At 42.4% G+C, this 22,436-nt stretch overlaps 4 protein-coding genes and 1 long non-coding RNA gene across 10 annotated transcripts in view; 2 read left to right on the top strand and 3 right to left on the bottom strand.

The window, feature by feature from the left end:
- Positions 1 to 480: 480 nt before the first annotated feature.
- commd5 (COMM domain containing 5) lies at positions 481 to 3,698 on the bottom strand. The gene is made up of 7 exons (XM_019869820.1): positions 3,482 to 3,698; positions 3,203 to 3,363; positions 2,309 to 2,337; positions 2,174 to 2,224; positions 1,569 to 1,664; positions 1,407 to 1,482; positions 481 to 889 (listed from the first exon to the last, which is right to left on the bottom strand). Exons 1-7 carry the CDS (start codon positions 3,600 to 3,602, stop codon positions 788 to 790), a joined length of 636 nt encoding a protein of 211 aa, XP_019725379.1. The 5' UTR covers positions 3,603 to 3,698; the 3' UTR covers positions 481 to 787.
- Positions 3,699 to 3,733: 35 nt separating this feature from the next.
- Positions 3,734 to 12,144, top strand: fam199x (family with sequence similarity 199, X-linked). Of its 2 annotated transcripts, none has more exons than XM_019869798.1 (8): positions 3,734 to 3,831; positions 4,359 to 4,565; positions 5,923 to 6,142; positions 7,062 to 7,220; positions 7,308 to 7,469; positions 8,572 to 8,755; positions 9,661 to 9,755; positions 9,833 to 12,144. In XM_019869798.1, the coding sequence occupies exons 2-8, from the start codon at positions 4,372 to 4,374 to the stop codon at positions 10,004 to 10,006; spliced, it is 1,188 nt and encodes a 395-aa protein (XP_019725357.1). In that variant the 5' UTR covers positions 3,734 to 3,831; positions 4,359 to 4,371; the 3' UTR covers positions 10,007 to 12,144. The 2 variants fall into 2 exon arrangements, with proteins under 2 accessions (XP_019725357.1, XP_019725355.1); XM_019869796.1 differs by having other exon boundaries at positions 9,652 to 9,755.
- A 214-nt stretch (positions 12,145 to 12,358) lies between these two features.
- Positions 12,359 to 14,809, top strand: smim19 (small integral membrane protein 19). 2 transcript variants are annotated; one of them, XM_019869823.1, is made up of 3 exons: positions 12,359 to 12,635; positions 14,186 to 14,310; positions 14,565 to 14,809. In XM_019869823.1, the coding sequence occupies exons 1-3, from the start codon at positions 12,532 to 12,534 to the stop codon at positions 14,627 to 14,629; spliced, it is 294 nt and encodes a 97-aa protein (XP_019725382.1). In that variant the 5' UTR covers positions 12,359 to 12,531; the 3' UTR covers positions 14,630 to 14,809. The 2 variants fall into 2 exon arrangements, with proteins under 2 accessions (XP_019725382.1, XP_019725381.1); XM_019869822.1 differs by having other exon boundaries at positions 12,362 to 12,647.
- Positions 14,658 to 22,436, bottom strand: part of pld7 (phospholipase D family, member 7) — a 12,490-nt gene continuing 4,711 nt past the window's right edge. For 3 of the 4 annotated variants that reach the window (XM_019869773.1, XM_019869775.1, XM_019869776.1), the window contains exons 3-12: positions 20,717 to 21,605; positions 19,220 to 19,398; positions 18,838 to 19,018; positions 18,652 to 18,766; positions 18,449 to 18,576; positions 18,197 to 18,388; positions 17,963 to 18,102; positions 16,061 to 16,226; positions 15,821 to 15,920; positions 14,658 to 15,745 (exon numbers count right to left, since the gene is read on the bottom strand). In XM_019869773.1, the coding sequence (XP_019725332.1) occupies positions 15,543 to 15,745; positions 15,821 to 15,920; positions 16,061 to 16,226; positions 17,963 to 18,102; positions 18,197 to 18,388; positions 18,449 to 18,576; positions 18,652 to 18,766; positions 18,838 to 19,018; positions 19,220 to 19,398; positions 20,717 to 21,605 (2,293 nt within the window). In that variant the 3' untranslated portion in view covers positions 14,658 to 15,542. The remainder of the gene's footprint in view (positions 15,746 to 15,820; positions 15,921 to 16,060; positions 16,227 to 17,962; positions 18,103 to 18,196; positions 18,389 to 18,448; positions 18,577 to 18,651; positions 18,767 to 18,837; positions 19,019 to 19,219; positions 19,399 to 20,716; positions 21,606 to 22,436) is intronic. The other variant, XM_019869774.1, reaches the window with a different exon arrangement.
- On the bottom strand, positions 16,282 to 17,517 carry LOC109515802 (uncharacterized). The gene is made up of 2 exons (XR_002168253.1): positions 17,225 to 17,517; positions 16,282 to 16,662 (listed from the first exon to the last, which is right to left on the bottom strand). It is a non-coding gene; the product is annotated as an uncharacterized LOC109515802 (long non-coding RNA).

Below are 22,436 nucleotides of genomic sequence, written 5' to 3'. Positions count from 1 at the left end.
ATCAGCTGTATTTCCTGCCGTTTCGCAATGAAGCTGTTTGGTAATCTGGAAGCCGTGGGTGTGATTATGTTTCGATGATCTGTGCCCGTAGTCACGGATCACATAATATAGGTCGGCCAGTCTAGCCTGTGAACTCAATCCCTCCCATAGACATTAAGGCTGATGGACATCCAGCAGATACACGCAGACCCCCTGACAAACTGTTACTGACGTAAGTAAAATGAGAACACAAATGATTCGCCCAATCCAAGAACACAGATGCAAATACTGAAGGGAACTTGAGAACATAAATTCACAGTAATATTGTATTATGAAATAAAGAATTTCTGTAATACTTTTCTATGAATAAAATGTGGTTTAATTGGTAAAAAGTCATGCTAAGAGTGACATTCAAAATGAGTCATGTTTCAACCAAAACAAAAAGTCATGCTCATGTTCATTCTTGGACACACGTGTGTTTTTGTTTCGACTTTATTAAAGTTATATTGACCACAGGACACCAGGTAATGCGCACATGCTACTGACACCCAAAACACACACCCCGGCCACATCATTAAGTAATCCTCCTGTATGATCACGACAAGATCTGCATCACCATCATATTATCCATCAATCAAATCATCCAGTAAAGGTTGCATTTGTTTTAATAGTACCACATTACATTGTGTACGCATACCTAATGTTGTGTTTGGTTAGTGTACAGAATGAAGAGGTAAGAAGCAAGTCAGAAAAAGGAAATCAAGTTCTCTTAACACTCGTGACGCTGTCATCAGTTCTGGATCATTTATCAGTCTTGGATCCTAAGAATACTCCTCTTCTCCAGATCATTCATCTCTTTGAGGATCAGAGCCACGTTGTAGCGCAGCTCCTGGAATTTAGCGGGTGGCACCTGCACAGGAAAACAATAACATGTTAGTTGATAAATGTACACATCAGACATTGATGCCCTGCTACTATTCTGTAACCTGGTTGAATGACACTTGCAACTGGGTGCTGCAGCACAAGCGTTCAATTCATGCATCAGCCTCCAACCTGAATTGAGGAGCCCTGAATGGAGTGTGGCGCCCCCTAACGACCAAGGTATCTTACTCATTTTGAGAACGCTTGGGTTTTAGTTTTCAGACTTGGTGACAGCAACAATTTATACAGTACATTATATTACAGACCATTCTGGCTTTATACATGTTTCAGCAGTTTATAAACTGTATTAAAATGTTGCAACTTGTATTGCCTTGCGTGTGTGCGTGCATTTGTTGGGACCGCTATTCATTGGAAACAATGATAATACAATGTACATTTTGATATTGCTGAATTGTTCCCATAGTAACAGTGCGGTTTATTTTACTGCACATGGATAATGCCCAAATTCCAGATCAAATTTGAACAAATAATCTAAGTACGGATACCTCAAATTGGTGAAAACTTCCATCCGAGAGTTTCAGGTGCATCAAGACAGAAGGCTGCAGTGCTCTCGCCAACGAGCTGAGGAGACACAGGCGTCAAATTTACTCTCCAAGACCCACAGCAGAAAAATGTATGTAAGCTGTTTAGCCTCCTTTGCAGTCTACCTTGTAGAAATGGCAACATCCACTCTCCATTTAAATTCATTTATTGTAGGCAGATGGGGATCCCTCTGAGAAGTTGCTGCTTCCAGAGTTGTACGGCTACAGTTGTTCAAGCGAATGGTATTAACAAAAAATAAATACATTATTTGTTGACATATTAAGAAAAACATTAAGACATCTGCTGCGAGTCTAGGTTTAGGTTGTCACTGAGTTTTCTTATGTGAGAATGACCCAAGGTATACATCACAAATGGAACTGGAGCGTCGCCCTCAGAGCCCAGACCTCAATCCCACCTATGAAATGTGGAGGGAGGCTACATAGCACAATCAGTTCCAGTCATACTTCCCGTCTCCTGTGGTGTCCCTCAAGGGTCTGCCCTTGTCCCAGTTATGTTCAATCTGCATATGCTCTCTGTGGGTCATGTCATCAGCCAGCAAGGAATAGCTCTTCATTAGTAGGCTATGACACATTACGCTTTACAGAGGAATAAACCATAACTTCTCAGCAGTTGCTCCAACATCAGCATTACCACAAATGTATTTGTATTATTCTTGACAGGGTGATAGGCAATCGAAGATGCAACAAAAGACTGAATTGTAAATACACACCGATTTCCAAAAACCACACTGCAGAAATCTGTGATAAAGTCTTCTGGTATCCTGGTGTCAAGACAATAAAGTTACAAGCAGGAAGGAAAGTTGAAGCAATACATCCACATGGTGTAATCAAGTCTTGATACTAGCCTTAGTTCTCGAAGATCTTCTTTAAAGGCCTACAAAGGGACATAAGTATTATGAGACAGTTGCTTTCATAGTTAAAACACAACTCTGCACCAAATATAAAGTTAAAAAAAGTTCACATAAAAACAATCTGGACAGGGAAAACATGCATACTCCACAACAAAGACTGGAGCTGAGATTTGCTAGACCAGCATGACTGTGAGGTAGTCGTGCTCTCCACTGTGAACGGAAAAAAATCCCTTCTGATGTTATAGTAAGAGGCCCTTTTATTGTTATTTTGTTACTCAAAATATTTCCAAATACGTCCTTAAAACAAATGGCAGTAGTATTTGGATGTACAATATCGTTTATACATTCTGGCACTGTTTCTTCTCTTAATTACTATTGTAAGCATTATGAGTCCCCTAATATGATCTGGAATTTTTTTTAAAAAAGTGACATAAAATAACTGTCACAAATCAAATGGGATTAAAAAATCCTTAATGGGACAAGTTTAAGAGAAGTGTTGTAGAAATCAAGTGGTGTAAATTATATGCAGTACAGTGGTGTAAAATACCTGTACATACACAGAACCCAAACAGAAGGAGACATACAAATAAAGGTGCAATTCAGGATTTTGATCCTGATATACAGTTTTGTGGACCTCAAAACATCAAGAAAAAGAACAACTTAGGGAAACAATAATACTGTAACAATAATAACGTATAAACATAATTTAAGATTTTGTGTGGATTTGATAAAAGTTAAGTTTTAAAAGGTCACATTTCCAGTTCACTAAAAAAATTCTGACCACCCCAAAAACTTTTTTTTTTTTTAATTTAGTACATAAACGTTTAATCCATCACATTTTGAACCAGAGGTGTAACCCGTAATTTTCACTGAAGAAAACAGGCTCACCTCCTGTTTAAGTAATGACTGCGGTATCCGAACGGCCTCGGACAACAATCTGTACATTCCAGCCACAATGTGACTGAGCTTCTCCTGTGGAAAGACACTGTTCTCTGCTATTGACTTCATCGTGTCCCTGCAGTCTTTCCCCTCTAGGGCATTCACCACGGCTAAAAATACAGAATGCACAATCAAAACACAGCATTTGATTGCATATAAATCAACATGGTATTTAAAGCGGTAATCTATTTCTTAGTACACTCCAATGACGTTCAACGAGCAAAGTACCTTTCAGTAATTTTCTAAACATCTCTTGCTCCACATCCTTTAGGTTTTTTGACATCGACTCAATTTCAGGTGGTATTCTGCCACCCAGAAAGCTTGTGTCCTTTTCTTGGGTCAAAGACATTCTTAAATACTGGCTTCAATGTTGTACTTAATAGCCTCTAAACTGTAATAACAGTCAAGTTAGTCATGTTTTCTTTTAGAGTAAGTGACAACTTCCGCGTTACGTCACATGATTTTGTGAACAGTAAATCTCGCGACGATTCATTTCTCGCGTTGGCGATGGAACTCGTCGGTGGGTAGGATTTGCAAATGGAGGTCGCGGAAAAAGCTTAGACATTGAACGACAATAGGTTGGTGTTTTCTGTCTGAGTATTTCCTCACAGCGATTTAATGTGTAGTTAATATGTTTAGAAAAACTCGTAGGTCAGCAATATCACTTTGGTATAATTTGATGGCTTTTGTCAACGCCCCGTTGGCATTTAGCATTAGCAGAAAGCTAACGATTATGGCCAGCGCTGTGTACAAACAACACGTTATGATTTACTCATAAAAACAATAACTGACCGAAAATTGCACTATCGACAATATTGATATGTCGTTCTATTATATTTAATAAACGGCAGCAGATTTGTTTTAATGGATCTTTAAACGGTGACGTTAAAACAGCAACTTGCACATATGTATATAACGTATAAGCGGTCCTGTAAAACAGCTGCTTAGCGTAGAACGATGAATGTCCGAAAGGTCATTATGAGGAAATTTCTCAATTGATGATATAGCTAAAATCAAATAGGATGAATATTCGAATGAAACTTAATGCAATGCTTCATGCAACATGTTTGGTGGTATTTATTGACCATGAATATTTTTTCCTCAGGTACATTTACACCATGTCAGACTCTCTTTATGAAAAGTTTCTGGCCCCAGAGGAGTATGAGAAGTTTCTGGCCCCAGAGGAGCCGTTCCCTCTTCTCTCCCAGAGAGCCAACCTCAGCGATGTGGGGACCCTGGACGTCAGTGATTTCAGCTGTCAGCTCTCATCCTGTCATAGGACTGACCCCCTACGCCGCTTCCATGGCAACAGGCGAGTACAATATTGTCAAGGGAACCTTGTGAAGATGTGGAACTCTTTATGCCCTGGAGGAGCCCAGTTTAACATTTACCAAGAGACAATTCAATTTCGCTGTCAATAATGCTTGAATCAGAATGCCCCTGACTTCACTCCAACAATGTAGACACCCAATGCATTCTATATTTATTGTTTTTTTTTAAAGATTATGCTAACAAATTCGTATCAAAATTGTTGTGGAGCAATGTTGTCGTCTCTATTATTTTATAAAATATTACTCAACTTTATTCATAGAGGACTTCAAAAACAACTATGCCTGCGTACAAAGTGCTGTACATGGCGTAAAAATTAGACATACAAAAATAAAGACTATTAGAAGCACAAAAACAGCAAACACGATCAAACAGTAAAACATTGCCTCGTCTCATGCTAAGTCAAAAGCTACAGAATAAAAATGTGTTTTTCTACAAGTTCTAATAATAGACATGGGGGGGGGGGGGTTTCCATAACATTTAGGACGTCATTCCAGGAGAAAGCATCCTTTTTGCTCGATGGGACATACAGTGCGAATGACAGTAAGAACGACTGTCATTCGCATAGCAGGAAATGCCATGCTTTTGTAAGATGCAACCCATGGCCAGCAAATACAATGAAAACAACAAGGGCCCCTAAAGTGAACCCTGTGGTAACACCATACCATAGTCGGGTAGAGTGGGACTGAGAGCAACCAAGGCTAACACACACACACACACACACACACACACACACACACACACACACACACACACACACACACACACACACACACTCACACAAAAGTTTTTTTCTAAAAACTCACACACTAAATAACAAAAGAGGACCCTGGTTGTAATTAAAGTATGCTAGAATGCAGAATGCAAAAGAGGAACAGTACATTCCTCGTAAATGTACAGTTGTCAGTCGTCAGTGCAATCAAAGCTCTCATAATAAAACGGTTTCTTAGACTGTTGGTTCTAGCTTGAATGTCCTGAAGTGTGTGCCAGAGGGTAACTGCGAGTGTCGAGGATGGGTCGCTGAGGATCTAAGTTGCCGTCTATTGCATCAAGAGCTGCAGAGTTCCACTAAGAAATGAAGCAAGGGAGCTGGCGGTAATCCTCTGTCCTGTGGTGGTGACCCATTGGACCACTGAAAAAACAAATGCACAGGCAACATGTTGTGTGGCGCATAGAAACTCAGGTAGTAGGAATGGATCTCCATCATAGATCGACGAGCCTCTGTATTCCCATTTGAAGCTTTGTACATGTATCATACTCAGCTTTTTCTTTTTTTTTTTCGCTAGTCCATTTCTGAAGACTTGCCACTTGAATTGATACCTTGACTTATTGATCTCCAGGTGGAACCTCACTTCCTGTGGCACAAGCGTGGCCAGCTCCGAGTGCAGCGAGGAGCTCTTCTCTTCTGTATCTGTGGGTGACCAGGATGATTGCTATTCCCTGCTGGATGACCAAGAGCTGACATCCTTGGACCTCTTTCCCGAGGGCAGTGTTTGCAGTGATGTCTCCTCCTCCATCAGCACCTACTGGGACTGGTCAGATAGCGAGTTTGAGTGGCAGGTTGGTTTGTGGCACAAGAGCTTTGTCAATCGTTTTAACAAAACTATGTAAAGGGGTCTTGTCTCATCCCGGAAAGAAATGTGTGATGGTGTAGATTTAAATGAACAGATTCTAATGAACAATCCACTCAAGATGGACGGTCATTGCTTCGTCTTTAAAGATAGTAAACTTGGCCACCCATCTCAGAGTAATACTTAGAGCTAAAACTATTTCAAGCATACTTTCGTTAGACCCGTAGCAATGCACTTAACAACGAAAATGTTTTTGTCCGGAAATCTCCGGCGAGTGGCGTCATTTCCAGAATGCAGAGTCGCCAGTCAGCCATTGTAATGCAGTATCGATTGTCCCATTAACTGCTCCTTGCCATTGTTATTAAGTTATTCGGTGAAATGCCTCGGCGCTGTGTGGTGATGCACTGTTCACATTCAGGCAAACGGTTGTTTGAGTGGCCAAAACAAAATAATAGGGCACGTAAATCTACCCGAAAATTGGAATGATACCGTTTCTGTCTCGAAAAGCCAATGAATTTCACGCCGTTGTGTAAGACGAGCATTCTTTGTTGCAAGCACTTCGAATAACTCTGTTTTCTCAATCGGATTTGCAAAAAAGGTAGGTGCTAATCAATCAATCAAAGTTGAATATTTGATTGAAATTACTTTAGCATTTTAAAGATTGAGGTAATTTTGCCTAGCCTCGGTATTTGGGTTTTCCAGACTACCTAAGAAAATTACAAGTCGTATTCCTAATGCTTACTCAACTTCCTACAATATGAGTAAATGAAAAGTCCACATCTATGTACAGTCCATGTGTAAGACTGGTCAGGTATTTTAAAATCTTTGATAATCCGGTTACCGTGTTTGGCCTTGTTGGAGGTCTGTGTGCGTTGCTAAACTCCTCACATTCTTCATCTGTCCTCCAGCTGCCAGGAAGTGACATCACGAGCAACAGTGATGTTCTGTCTGACATCATCCCGAGTATCCCCAATTCACCTTGTTTGGTTCCCAAAAGGAAACCAAAGCCCCACCCTCACCGTAACCTGGATGAGTTGCCGTGGAGCGCGATGACCAATGATGAACAAGTAATGCTACTGAAACCTGGCAGATTTGTTCACATGTCAGGACACCAGCAAGTGGCACACCGACCCGACACCTGCTTTGTCTTTCAGGTGGAATACATCGAGTACCTGAGTCGTAAGGTCAGCACAGAGATGGGCCTGCGAGAGCAACTGGACATCATTAAGATCATCGACCCCTGCGCTCAAATCTCCCCCACGGACAGCGAGTTCATCATTGAGCTCAACTGTCTCACTGATGAGAAACTCAAGCAGGTGGGCCACGAAACACTGCCCCATAAAATTGGGATTCTTTTCATTTTTGTGTCATAGGTGCCATTATGGTAATACACACCAAACTATGCACCATTTTGGTGTGATGTTAGAAGGTGGAGTAACGATAGATTTTTCCTTTTATAGCACCATCAATGTTTAGCACAATGCAACTTGCCCACTCGAAAATACCCCCACTCCCTCAAAATTACAGAAAAGTGATTGTCCATTTTCACAGTATTGTTTGATTTTCAGCACAACAAGCATTCGCAAGTTGTGGTGTGAAAATAACTTCATACTTTGAATAACCTGCTGGGCCATTCAGTAGTTGAGAAAGCAAATAATCAGTTTCAAAGATGCCATTTTAACTGTTTAGGAGAGGATGTTTCTAAAGGAGTGATTTAAAGTAGAACATGTTTTCTTCTTGTTTAAATCACATTACGGTGGGCCAACCAATGCAGATGAGCTGAAAATAGAAATAGTCACCATTGTAGTACAGTGTTTCATCTTTTCTGCAATATTTCAATCCGTTGAAAAAAAACACTACGAAAATTCAGTGTCCCTAAAACGTTGCTATTTTAAAAAAAAAGTAATTTCTCTGCCTTTTTTTTTTTTTAAACCATCAAGTGACGAGGTTCATATGTAAAGACTATTAACTGTTGTTAGAAATGCCCAAAGGGAATAGAAAGGGTGAATATTTTTGTATTGTTTGTTAAAGTGTTAAAAAAAAAAAAAAGTAGACTATTAACTATTGTTAGAAATGCCCAAAGGGAATAGAAAGGGTGAATATTTTTGTATTGTTTGTTAAAGTGTTAAAAAAAAAATCAGTAGAGCAACTCATCACACTGCGGCTGGGCAGTGCTTTGTTTATTTTCATTTTGTATAATCAACTCGTCTAAAACAATATAATGTTGATGTTGATCGGGTACGATGTAATTTGTGGCATGCCCGGGCAGTGTTCAAGTACAATTTTTCCCTTGACTGAGTAACTGTAGAGAACTATATTGCCCACCATATAAAACTCCTTACATCATGATGAGGGCCCTAAGAAATGAGTGAAGGATTTGGACGTAAAAACATTGGTGTGTCCACGCGCCATCCTCAGGTACGTAACTACATCAGAGAACACGGCCCGAGGCAGAGGGCCAGCAGCACCAGGGAGGCTTGGAAGAGGAGCAGCCACAGCAGCGCCAGCGCGAGCGGCATCAGCGGGGCCAGCAGCAGTAACGCCAGCATGGTCAGCTCGGCCAGCTCCTCCACCAGCTCCACGGCCTCCAACTCTGTCGCAGGTATGGTCGCCATCGGGGTGCCCCAAAGGACTTCTTGCAATTTGACTGCTCTTTGTCGGTTTCAGTTTTTGCAATCTTGGGTAGAAAGAGTTTTGGCTTTAAATTCTTTCAAACACAAAAACACACCCCCCAAAAATTCTTATTCAAGATATATTTTTTTAAATCCACCACCCACCCCCAAAAAAATGTTTATTTACAAAAACGCTGATACACACACACACACACACACACACACACACACACACACACACACACACACACACTCAAAACAAAAACAATCAAAATACTGTATAGAAAAAAATCTACAGATACAGATACGGGAATCCGCTAGTGCTCGAACTTTTGCTGTAGTGCTATAATTTTGTCTCATGAATCTTCACTATCTTAATGCTAATATGTAATGTGAAATCCCATGGACAGGCTAACAGACATTAGCATAGATGTTGTGGTAATTATAAACATTTAAAACTCATGCACTCCCATCTCGCCCATGCATGGCTGTAACTAAATGCTATTTTAACAATAGAATAATCTGTTTTTTTGTTTGTTTGTTATTTTAATAGATGAATTGGTTTGAAAAAATTCCATCACTTTATTCATAAACAAGACCTTATTTCGAACAGAAAAATCGTAGTCGCTGTTTTGGTTTTTAAAATGCCAGAAAAGTAGGTAAACATTTTGATCATTGTTTTTCAAAGTGAAAGCCGGTGTTTGCAAAAGTCTTATTTGATTAAACAAAAAGAAAAAAAACATCTGTCTGCTTTCATGGAGGGCGACAGAAATATGCGATTCAGATTTTGACAATTGAAGTTAAGCAATGTTCTGTTAACATTTAACCCATTTTTAAATTGGTCAAGCTTTTATATTAACAAATTTCCTGTCGTGTTGTCCTCCAGGTGGAACAGCTTCCGCCTGCAGCGGAAGCAGTGTTGCTAACATTAGCAGAGCCCACAGCGATGGCAATCTTTCCAGCGCTGCCGAACGCATCAGAGACTCCAAAGTAAGACTGCTTTTTTAATACGCCGGCCCAAATGTGTTTTGCTAAGCGTCTCTGGTCACCTCCTCGCCTCTTTATAGAAACGTTCGAAGCAGCGCAAGCTCCAGCAGAAGGCTCTGCGCAAGCGTCAGCTGAAGGAACAGCGTCAGGCCCGCAAGGAGCGTCTGAGCGGCCTGTTCCTTAATGAGGAGGTGCTATCGCTGCGGGTAACCGAGGAAGATGACCACGGTGACGACCTGGACATACTCATGTGACACCAGTGAAGGAATCAGTGCTCCCTCTAACGCCTACTCTTGCCACTGTAGAGATTAGCATGCTTACTTAGTTTAGTGTCAGACAACGCCACCCTTTGACTTTGCTGTTACGAAGATCTTCGAGGAGCGAGTGATAAACATGGTCACTTTGACAGGGTTTGACGATTCCTTCCAAAACGTGGGGGATATTTGGGCTGACGTGACATTTCAGCATGAAACTAAAATGCACTTTAACTGTGCAGGTGGAATATTAATTCTTAATGTGTCCCAAATAGGGTAACACAGTAAACTCCACGCACCTCCCCAAAATAAAATAATTATTATTGTGCAAAAAAAAAAAAAAAAAATACATATCGCCCTCTACTGTTGTCTGAAAATGACATCAAGGTGCCATCGCGAACTTCAACAGTTCACCTGTTTTCTGGCTTTGGCCTCGTGGTGTTCACAATGCAAACCTGAGGGAAGGTTGACATTAATTTCATTGGACAGCACAGGACGGTATAAGATAAACTGGCAGAGTTCTGAGATGAATGATTCATCTGTGTTATTCTGATTCCTCCAACACAATTTTAATCAAATGACCATCTATAATTGTAAAGATTTTTTTTTTTTGCCATGATGTCCCCTTTAAGAGCAAAATTCAAAACAGGCTGATGATCCACTAATCGAAATTGTGAATTTTGCCGTTCAGCTCCCTGTACCAGAACCATAAGTTGAGCAAAAGTAAGGATGTTCGGTCCCACTTTTTTTTTTCAACGCTAGATACCAATATGAATATTCACGCTTTGAGTGTTCACCGATACCAAGTACAGATATTTGTGCTTCTTTTGATCTATACAATTTCATTTATCACAATGGAACATTTTGATAAAGATGATGATTCACCAATGTGCCAATCTGCCGCAGTGTAGCACCAAAAACTGCTAAGAAGTTATTTGACTTCTGTTTTTTTCCTCCCTTGCCTTAAGTCTCAGTGGCTGGTATCGGCAGCTTCCGTGAGTACCCGATACCTTAAAATAAGGCCAGTATTGCCCAATACCGATACCTGTTACCACTACTCGCCGATCCCTAGCAAAAAGTACTGAACCATGAAACAGTTTGACACTTAGGGATAACTAAATTAAGCTCACCGGTAAGGGTTACTGTGCATTTTGGATTCATCCTGAAATTTCACTGCTTAAGTCCAACATTTTTGTGAGTTAATGTACATCTAAATTTGGCTACTGTAAGTTGAGAAGCTTGGACATTATAGAAGCTGAATTTAGCTGCGCTAAGCTAACCCGCTGCTAACTGAGACTTCAGGTGGAAGGACAGAAGCGGACTATGCTGAGCTAGATCCGCGCTGTTCTTCTAGCTTATGGTTCCATTCCATCGTCAAGGCTTAGGTGGAGCACTGAACACACTGCATGTTATCGCCGGCGCCTCCTCTATATGATTCAGTAAACTTCAGCGGTCCTCCTTTTCCACTACAGCCGTTAACCAAATGTATGTGTGCTGTAAATAAATGCATATTTACTGCCTGTTTCTGCTTATCCCCAGCGGTAAAGGTTTAATTCAGTGTTTTCCCTCTCCCTTTGTGTGTCTTGCAAGAGTAGTGGCGCTATTGAAATTAATCATAGTTAGACTTGTTTTGTATTTGTTTAAACCTGGTTTCCCTCCTGATAGCACTCTGAATGTAATTCTACCACGCTCAGTGAATGAATTGACGGTCTCCCGCAAGTCTTAGGACAGGTTAGTGTGCTCATGTCTTGGACACAGCTGCCATGGTTTCTGATTTCTAACATCAGGCTAGTAATACTACTGTTTGATGTACAATGTTTGATGGCATTGTAAGTAACAACCTTTTTGTTCTCTCAACTTCTACTGTGATGTGTTGAACCACTTAACAGCCTTGATACTTTATCATATACTCTAGCTTTGGCTCTCACCTCCCCTGAATATTTTTTTTTAAATTGCAGCAATTCTTTTCAATGCAGTTATATATATATATATATTCTGTAGTGTTTTAGTAGTAAAATTCTATTTTGGGAAAAAAAAAAGTCAGATAATTTTGAAAAGAAAAAAGTAACAGTGTGATGCAGTGAAACTGTAAATAATCTTTTGCTGATTATAACATTAAAATGATGAGAAAACATGTCGGCTGGACTGTACTTGTTTTTATTCGCTCACAAATCACAATGAAAAAGTCCATTAGCTTGTGTGGCAATACTGCATATTTATTTATTTACTTGCTTACATTGTGTGGTCAGTGTAAACATGTATTTTAGGAATACATGGAGAAAATACATTGGCCATTTATTTCGATCTTTTTTACATTGTATATTTTGAAAATTAGTCTACCGGAAACAGGAAGTGTCTGAAATGTGTGACGTAATTGTGTTTACAATGGAGAGAAGCTAATTTGCCGTTTAGCACAATACAAGTCGGTTACTTTATTGTATCAAGTGTTTTATATTCCTGTACACGACTGCCAGCGCATAGCTTTTCAGACAGTTCATCGTTTGAGCGCTTACGCCGTGTTTTGCATGGGGAGTCACGGCCTTTCCATCGACTACTCTGTTCATGAAGCCTGGAACGAGGCCACCAACGTTTACCTGCTGGTTATTCTGGTCAGCTTCGGCCTGCTCATGTACGCCAGAAAGTGAGCACACTCTGTTTCTACTTCACCATTCCGATCGTTACGTGGTCACCCTAATACTGTACAAAGCGGCATTCCATTTTTTTTAAGGTACCATTTTGCCACCTTTTACACTCAAAGAGCCATTTCATTTATTTGCCAGGCTGTCGGACAGTGTGACGCATTATTTTGAGCGACGAAAAATCAAACAATATATACATAGTTTTATTTAAATATTTTGAGATCACAATCTTACAATTTACATCCACAATTAAACAAACTAACAAACACAAATAAAATACATTCTTCAGATAGTGTGCAGTTTTGGTGTCGCTGGTATGCCGCCTGTCAAATCTACCTGCTAACACGTCAGGTGCTCTCAAACGTGTATGAAGAAGGCAAATGCGAAGTCTGATCACCGAAATTGCACAAGGTCTGAAGAAAGAAGTTGTGGTGTCGCGAGGAAAAATAACAAGGCTGTTTCCTCTCCTTCCATTTTCATTTCACAAGTATTTTCATATCAACATTGCCAACTAATGTACAGTCAAAGAGCATAACAAGATGTGATACACATTTGTGAGACAAATAACATACACTGGCATTGGACATGTATAATTTATTTTCCCAACCTACGCAGAGCCCCAACATAAGTATAAAAGAGTCGCATGCAGCTCCAGAGGCGCAGGTTGTCGACCCCTGCTTCAGCATTTAGTTTCTATTAGTTATAAGTAAAAGAAGTAATCAACCATAGCATACCATGATTCATCCAGCTCAACCTTAATGTAGACAGTCTAAAACGCTTAATCAAAAATAAATAAATAAATAAATACTGTCTAACCCATAAGAGCCCACGGTGACACCACTGTAACAAACAGTTTGAACTCCCCAGTGTCTTTTTTCAAAACTTTTTGTCTGATTTTAACCCACCAGAACCTTTTGGAAAAATGGGTCTGGGCTCTTATGGGCTAATAACCGTGATCACTTGTCATCAAAATTCATGTACACATCTCTGCTCATCCCCACTTCAACTTGTGAAACTATTAGAACGACCACCCCAACATTTTGGATTTGACAGACGTTATATATTTTCGTCTCCACAGAAAAGGCTCAATGTCGCATTGATGTCACAAAACTGATAAAGCGCCATCAAAATGTATGTGTACGTCAACTTTAACTTTTGCAAATGTCAGAATGGTCGCCTCAATATTTTGGATTTTATGAACCTTGAGAATTTTCCTCTCTATTATCACTCACGACAGAAGCTTTTCAGGAAAGCCCCAAAACAGCATGCTTGTTCAAACGTAACCATTGCATCATCAAAGAGCGCAAGTCATTTTTAACAATTGAGATAGGTCAGCAATTTTTTTAAAATAACACCCGTACTTGTGGACTGACCAATAGTATCGATATGTGAAAATTAAGAGTTAATCAGTTGTACATGAAAACAATCTGTGCGGCATGCTGGTTGTAGGCATGTTGTTTCCTGGAACCCCCCCCCCCAAAAAAAATAAACGTCAGCATTGACTTTCAGTGATGACAACTCTTTTGGTTTATTAATGTAGGAATAAGCGGAAGATCATGCGTATCTTCACCCTGCCTCCCAGCGCTGGGAGCAGCCCAGAGCCCAACTTCTATGACAGCCTGCAGAAAGTCCGTCTGAGACAACAGTTGGAGATGTATTCTCTAGGTTGGTATCAATTTTGCTTCTCGGTTGAATTCAATGGTTCCCAACCTTTATTGTGCACTTTAGAAATGATCTCCCGGTAAATCACTTAACGAAAATGTCCTAACTTCTGTCTTGTCCGTGCTTCCATGTACCATGTTGAGCAAAAATATTTTTGTCGCAAACAATTCTGACCCATGAGTGAAATTGGATAATTTTGCACAGCACTGGCGAAGAATCCTTTGTGGTGTCCTGAAGTCCTCTTTTCTGTGTTCCAGCTCGTAAATATGATCAGCAGCAGCATCAAGGCCAGACAGACAGTGTTCAGCTTTCCATGGAATAACAGGTCTTGTCTGGACAAGAGAATGACGAACAGTCCAATTCTTTATTTAGGCCGGTTCTTTTGCAGTGATGCATGGAGAAGACCCGACCAGTGACATGAATCAGTGAGGAGCCAGTTGTCACTTGAGAAACTTTTGTCACATGCTGAGAGTACGTAAGTGAATAAATGATGTAACATAGAGTGTGTGTTAGATTTGCTCCAAGTACAATTCAATGTTTTTAAGTGCAATAAACATGTACTTTATTCAGTGAAAACTCCAGTAACATGTTTATACATCCAGGTCCCTTATTTTTGCACACATGAGATATGTTCCGTCATAAGCGATTGCATTCAAATGCAATATGGCAACTATGATGACATGATGAGATGGTCACATTTGATTTCGAGACATTCCTTAAATCATCAAATGATACAGAGGATCAATAGTTTTTTGAAAACCACGTTTATCTGCCCTGACCTAGTGCTTGGAAACATCCTAGATGGCTCTCGAAGCAAAGACAAATCAAAACTCCCGCTCAATTAAACCCATGCATACTGGAAGTTTTGCCACAAGAACTGACCAATTACCGGTAGCTCAATCGGTCCACTGTGGATGCTGTGGAGGTAAACACACTTTCAAAATGCTGCAGTTTGAGAAAAAAGGTCAAAAATGCAATGCGTTGCATTTTGAAATTAATGGGAAATAACTTGCAGAACATATACAAATTGCTCCAGGCAAAAAAAAAAAAAAAAAAAAAAAGACAAACTGTACAGCTCAGATTGGTAACACTGAGTACACAAACTGTACAAAAATAGGATTTGAAAGCAACCATAAGAATAGCAATTATACACAAAAGTTTCCCCGCGCCCGTCACAAAATAGAAAAAGGAAGCGATGAAGATGGAGAGACAGCAAAGAAAATCCCGTCAATAATTCAGTGTGGTATGCGAGGGCAGACTCTGACGTCGGCGGCCGACAGCGAGCTTGAGTAATGGGAGCCCCAGTCTCGGAGGAAGAGCTCTTCTGCTTGGCTCTGCAGAGTCCGCTGGCCTCGTTTGACCTCGGAGTCGGTCTGGTTCACCACCAAACTCACTCCGGCGGTCTGGGTGAAGTAGGTCTCGGACCAGTCGGATGTGCCTGTCCACATGGGGAAAACGTAATTACTGTCATCTGCGGGAATGGCTGCGTCAAGAGGAGGAATGACAGACTGACCGATATAGAAGACTCTGTCTGTGACCATGTACTTGGCATGGTTGACTCGAGCAAAGGGGAGCTTCATCTGCTCTGCTGTTGAAGGCACTGTAAAAATTTTCTGCGTTGAAACAAACAAAAAAAAAAAGGTAAGGTTCAGATTTTTACTGCCAGAAGTTTGCCAAATTCCAGGAATTGTCAAATAGCCCAGTGTGACAAAAGCTTCACCCGTTTGCCAAATCATGAAGTTCCATTACACACCACTTCAATGTCACATTTCATCGGCGGCCTGTTGAGAACCAGCAGCGACTGCAAGAAGGTGAACATGGCGGCAGGCGATTCCTGCCAGCAGCTGACCAGGAGACGGATTTTCAGACCTCGCGTGCAGGCTGCAGCGCGCAGGGCATTGTCGATGGCGGGCCAGAACCTGAGGGTGGGACACCACCAACACGGTCTCAACGTGGAGCATTTTTACACCGTTGCATTGTTTTGGTGCAGGGGGGTCCAAACTCAAGTCCTCAAGGGCCGATGTCCTGTCTTGTTTACATCCCTCCCTGATGCAACACACTCAGGATCGTTAGCTTGCTTCTTCAGAGCTTCAAAGCTGATCCTTTGAACCGGCTGCGTTTCAGCAGGGAGGGATGGAAAACAGGCAGGACTTCGGCCCCTGACGACCGAGTTTGGACATTTCTGCTTTGGCGTGTCCCACGTCGGGGGCTGTGAAAGCAATTTTTTTATTCGGCACTGCTAATACTCCGTCACCTTAACCGTAGTGGAGAGGTTTTTGTGTGTCCCACTGATCCTAGGAGCTAAGTTGTCGAGGGCTTGATGCCCCGGGCACGGTCACCCATGGCAAACAGGTCCTGGGTGAGGGACCAGACAAAGCACGGCTCAAATTATCCCGAATGATTTGATTTGATTCGCTCCTCTTTCATCTGTAACTGCTTCAGACAACAAAGTGTATGCAGGAAAGTGGTTAAGATTGCACGATTGTCTGTGTCTCAGGTGTTGTCTTGTATTATTTTGTCATTTTATGTTAACTTTTCTTTTGATGGCGGCGCGGGCACCCGCAGCGGCTCCTCGTTTTATGTTGTCTTGAGAGGGAAGAAATTTCATCTGTGTACATTCGACAATAAAGTTGTACTTGACTTGATTTGATGATGAGTCAAATATATGAACCTCGGTTTCCTTTGCCCCGATGTAGATCACCAGGGCCCCCCTGTGGAGCCAAGCATGGAGGTGGGGCTCACTGACTAACTTTTAAAAATCTATTTCTCATGGGACAACAATGATGACTTTGTTACAATGTAATTAGTATACAGCTCCTATATAAAACGTTTACTGTGATCATAAAAAGTTCATTTTTCACTCCCAATAAGTCAACACACAGCCATTATTGTCCATAGAACTAAGGGGTAAAAGCACTGCTGGGCAATAATGGCAGCCATGCAAAATATTCACTTTGGACATTTTCACGAAGAGGCCGAATCACACTTGTTGCTTGCGGTTCAGACATGAATGATTACATGTCGACTTACTCTGTGATAGATGTCCCAGTCCACTGTTATATAAATTGCACACTAACTACTAAGGCCCGATTGTGCGGCCGCCTGATTTAATCGGCCCATATTAGGTCTTTAAAAATCTGGAATCGTCGGCAGATTTTTTTTTTTTGTTTATCTAAAAAGAATATTTACACATTAGAGCATAATACAGAGATAATGACACACAACCCGTTCCCGAACTCCCCCGCAACAAGAAAACTACAAATTTTTCTCTCAGACGTAAAATTAAACAAATACAAAACGACCACCTGCCTTCTGGCCTGACGAACGACTTCACTTTGTTGCAAAGTGTCATTTCTTCTGTGTTGTCCAATGAAACAATATAATAAAGCACTTATAAAAATGCAAGTTGTGAACCCACTTTTGTGAGATACGGTAAATCAGTTCACAAAACATTTGATTGGCACTGAATTCTAGACACTTTGAGTTTTAGAAAAATTCTCGTCATATGTGAATGGTGTATTGCGAAATGCAGACATAGCTCGCCACTGTGTGGTAATAACACTAAATTAGAGCTGTCCAAACAAACAGCTAATTCGATAGAATACATATTGCCAGGCTTATGACGATTGAGACAGACAAATAAGGAGTCGGTAACCTGAGTGGCTCGGTGAACTCAGACAGAGGAAGGTAGTTTGTGACAGATACGTAAAGGAATTCCCGAGCATCTTCGATGACGGACAAGATGGTGGAGAGATCGCCTGAGCGTCCGCGCGCTGAGATCTGCGGCGGAGCACTCTGGAGAAGAGACAAGCCAAGAAGTGAGAGATTGAGAAATTTCAACCGACTTCTTCAAAAAGTGACGTATTTCAAAAGTGACGGTTGAACCCACGGACAAGTAGACTCGCGCCGGGACTCCATTCAAGTTGACCTGCAGAGGATGCTCGGAGCTGGACAGGGCCGTGAAGCGAGCTGGCCAATACGGCGGCAGGGATCCATTGAGGCTCCAGTAAACCTCAATGATGCGAGCTGCGTCCTGAGCCAGGCAGCCGCAATCCTCCACGGCGACGCCCACCTCCTTCACCTTGGAAGCACAAAGTGTTCAAAAAATACACACAAAAAAAGCTCCTCTTCTCCCTTTTACCTGATTCAAAGAGCACCAGTCCATGTTGGCGCTACCCAAGTAGAAGTGCTTCTGATCAATCACCATCATCTTAGTGTGCAAGATACCTCCAGATAAAGACTTCAGATCAACCTCCCTGATCTTGGCACCTGATCAAAAAACAAAAGTTGCAATTGTCAGCGCGAGGTCATGCGAACGTTTCGAACGGCGAGGTCTTGATATACCTGCCGCAGCCAATTCACTCGTGTCCCAAGTCAACGTCTGAGGGCTGTTCACGGCTATATTGAGGTTCACGTGTTTAGAAGGGAGTTGCTTCAGTTGCTCAAAGACCTGCCTGCCCTGTAAACATATGACGTGACATCAGAGGGCGGGGACGACTGTCACATGAGGCCCCGTGCCGCTCTTCTTGCCTGAGTGTCGAGCAATCCGGCAAACTCGGGATCGTTGCTCCTCAGTGACACGTAGTACCCGGCGATGCTGACCGAGCCGTTGGCCTTGTCCAGCAGCCTCAGCCAGGTGGCCGTCGTGCTCTGCTGCGGCGATGGGCTGGATGGGTATAAACCCACGGGGATGCTCTCCACCAGATGAACTCTGAACATGTAAAACTCATTTGAAATGCAAATAAACCCAGTACGGCTCTTTTGGTTGTAAATGCTTTTAAATGCTGTGTTTTTAATTACGTTATGTGAAGCACATTGACGGGCCATCCAACAAGGGAATTGCCCCCCCCACGTTTCATTTCTGTTGTAAATAAGCAACGTGACCGGAAATACGGCAAGAGCAATTGCTCACCTGCAATCTCTGCTACACTGCTCTGTGATGGGGCTAATGCCCTCCAGCCAGTGCAGCTCCAGATGAGCAGCGAGCTGGCTGACCGACATGGGAAGGCCAAAGCGCCACGCGTGCATACCAAGAAGCAGCAGAGTGGCCGGGAGCAAGAAGAAGAGGCCGAAGCCACCGCATCGGGATCTCTGCAAAGAGATGGGCATTTTTTTTTTTTTTTAAACCTGAAGGGAACAGTGAGTGAAAATGAACAAGATCTTAGCGACAAGACTGACAAACATCTTTGGAATGTGTTAGCGTTCCAAAGGTATTTGTGCAGGGTGTGGACAAACTCCTGTAGCTAATTACGTCTCCCCAAAGTATTGAAAAATGGCCAAATGTTCTGCCTGTAATTCATATTTTCATTGTCAAAAAAATATATATATATTTTATTCATTCTATATGTACACATATATAATTTTTTAAAAATTATTATTTGGGCGATTAATCGGGTATTGGAATTTTAGTCTGTCAAATATCGGAATCAGTGTCAGGCACATTTTTTTTTTAATCTAATTAAATCTAATCTTTATATTGACTACAAAAAAATTTCACAGGAATCTGGTTCTCTCCATATTAGGTGAACTCGGAAGTCTAGTGAGGAAGGGACTATCGTTCAACAATTACGGTAATTGAATTTAAATTGTCAGCACAATGTAGTAGAATTCAGAAGTTCAATGCTTGTGCATGTCCTATGCACTACAAGGGGTGCAGTCTACATGTTTACATATCAATATTTTATGAAACATGAAATGTTTGGGCAGCCCGGTGTCGAGTGGTTAGCGCGTTGACCTCACATTGCAGAGGTGGTGGGTTCGATCCCGGCTCTGGCCTCCCTGTGTGGAGTTTGCATGTTCTCCCCGGGCCTGCCTGGGTTTTCTCCGGGTACTCCGGTTTCCTCCCACATTCCAAAAACATGAATGGCTGGCTGATTGAACGCTCTAAATTGACCCTAGGTATGAGCGTGAGCACGGATGGTTGTTCGACTATGTGTGCCCGGCGATTGGCTGGTAACCAATTTCGGGTCCGTCTACTACCCGAAGATAGCTGGGACAGGCTCCAGAACACCCGCCACCCTCGTGATGATAAACTCATTAGAAAATGGGTGGTTGGATGAAATGACAATGCCAAAGATTTGTTTGCATTGTTGTTGTAACCATTTATGATTTCCTGACATATCCATACGACACACTTGTTTGGTAGAATTTTGTGACGTTGTCATAGTGACCGCTCCAAAGACTGCACGTCCAAGTGTTAACAACTGTAAGTGAATATTAATCCAAGAGTCAGGGTTTTTGCTCAACATGGTACATGGAAGCAATACGCAACGGGGTGTTGGTGGCGGCAGTTAGATTATTTTGATCAACCCTGGAAGGGACGCGGTGACGAGCAAATAAGATTGGACAAGCTAAGCAGTGACACCGTTGAGGGAGTGGCTACGCAGTGCCTAGAAAGCATGAAACTCACTTGGGTTGACTTCGATAATGGAGCTTCGGAGGGCCGCTCCGCTACCACAGGACAGGCTGATTCGTCATCAATTACAGCCTCTTCCTTTGCGACATCCTCGCTGTCCATTTCGCTCGCTTCCGGCTCATGGAGGTCCTTCGCACTGCCGGAATCATCCAATGCCTGATCATCCTCGCTATCTATGTCTGAAGATCTTAAGTCCTTTGACTCAGTTGCATTTGGACCTTGGCTTTCCCATGGTGGTCTTTCATCCACAATAGCCTCCGTTTGGCTAACGGGAGGTTTGCAAGTGAGCTCTTTGGACATTCCAAGAGGAATATTCATTTTTGCTGCAATAAAAGGACTTTGTGGAGTTTCTTCCCCAGGTGCATCATGGGTGAGTGGGTCCACACACGGAAGGTGGCTTGTGGCGCAATCAATCTCGGTGTATGGGATATTGTTTTCCCCTGGTAAGAGACTCTCCTCTGCTCTGAGGGCAGGCCTGGGGCTGACCATCAGACTGGGCTGTAAAGCCTCCGACAACACATAGCTTTTGGGGGCAGCCCCTGCAGCCGTTTGTTCTGTGCTGCTCAGGCTGGTGGGGGCCTCAAAGACAACTTTAGGGGTGCGGACTAATGACTGGAGATGTATTTTTTCGCGAATATCAGCTAATTTGGACTTTGATGCGTCAATACTTGCAAGTTTGTCGGCAGGCTGAACTACAGTGACAGGGGGCTCCTTTTTGGAGACTGGCAGCTCTGCGCTCACAACAGCGGGCCGCTTATGGAACGTCGGGATGCGGGAGGCGGGCTTGGCGCTTTTGCGGCTCATGTCGTCTCTCTCCTCGGATTCTCTTCTCACGGAATTATCACTGAGACGGTCCAACACTACGCTGCACCGCTTCATTTGCTGAAGAGGACACAAAACGGATTAGAACGTGGGTGGAAACAAGATGTTCACATCATCTAACTTTTCAAGTTCACATTTCATGCCTGGAAACAGCATATAACACGAAGACAGCCGCCGCCCTTTTATCTGCAATCATTTCTTGAGGTACATCCGTTGTGTCCAAACCACAGGCGATTGCTCTAAGACTGCAAGGGAAGTGCGGCTTCCCCTAAAATGTCAAAAAGTAAGTGATCAAATATATGTGTGTACGTACAATCGTGTGGACATGTCATTGACTAAATATGCGCTACAACGCGCTCAACTTTGTTCCGAATCAGCTTCTTATTACTGGTTACGACGCGACTCTCTTCTTATTCATTCCCGCAGCTTCACTGTGCTTTAAAGTGTGTGGACGCTGGGCGTCTCGAGAGTTCAGCGTGGGTTGTCCCAATGCATTGAAACAAGACGAGTCATTGGATAAATGCAGGTTTTGTCCCGCCCACTGGACGCTCAGCGTCTCTGGGAGTCTATGGACAGTGGGCGGGTATCCGCCCGCCCGGACGCTGAGCTTTTCTGCATGATGATTGGATGATCTGTCTGAGGCGGAATCTCTTTTTGATTGACATGCTTGTGGAGGCTCTCAGTCGTACAGGAAAGTTCCATCGTAGAAAGGGTTCTGTCAGTCGTCATCTGTACCTGTGGGTAAAAAACAAAAAAGCAAAAAAGGACGTTTCGCTTCTCTCACAGAAGCTTCGTCAGCGGTAGACAACCCTGAAGTCTCCGTGAAGACTCCGGGAAGTTGCTCTGCGCTAAAAAGCTGAGCGTGGCCTGTTTGAGGACTGGGTGGGGATGG

Source organism: Hippocampus comes, unplaced genomic scaffold (assembly GCF_001891065.2).
Source record: "Hippocampus comes isolate QL1 unplaced genomic scaffold, H_comes_QL1_v1.1 scaffold9, whole genome shotgun sequence".
NCBI lineage: Eukaryota > Metazoa > Chordata > Actinopteri > Syngnathiformes > Syngnathidae > Hippocampus > Hippocampus comes.
Note: the sequence above shows the minus strand (reverse complement) of the source record. Positions and strands in the feature narration are given on the sequence as shown.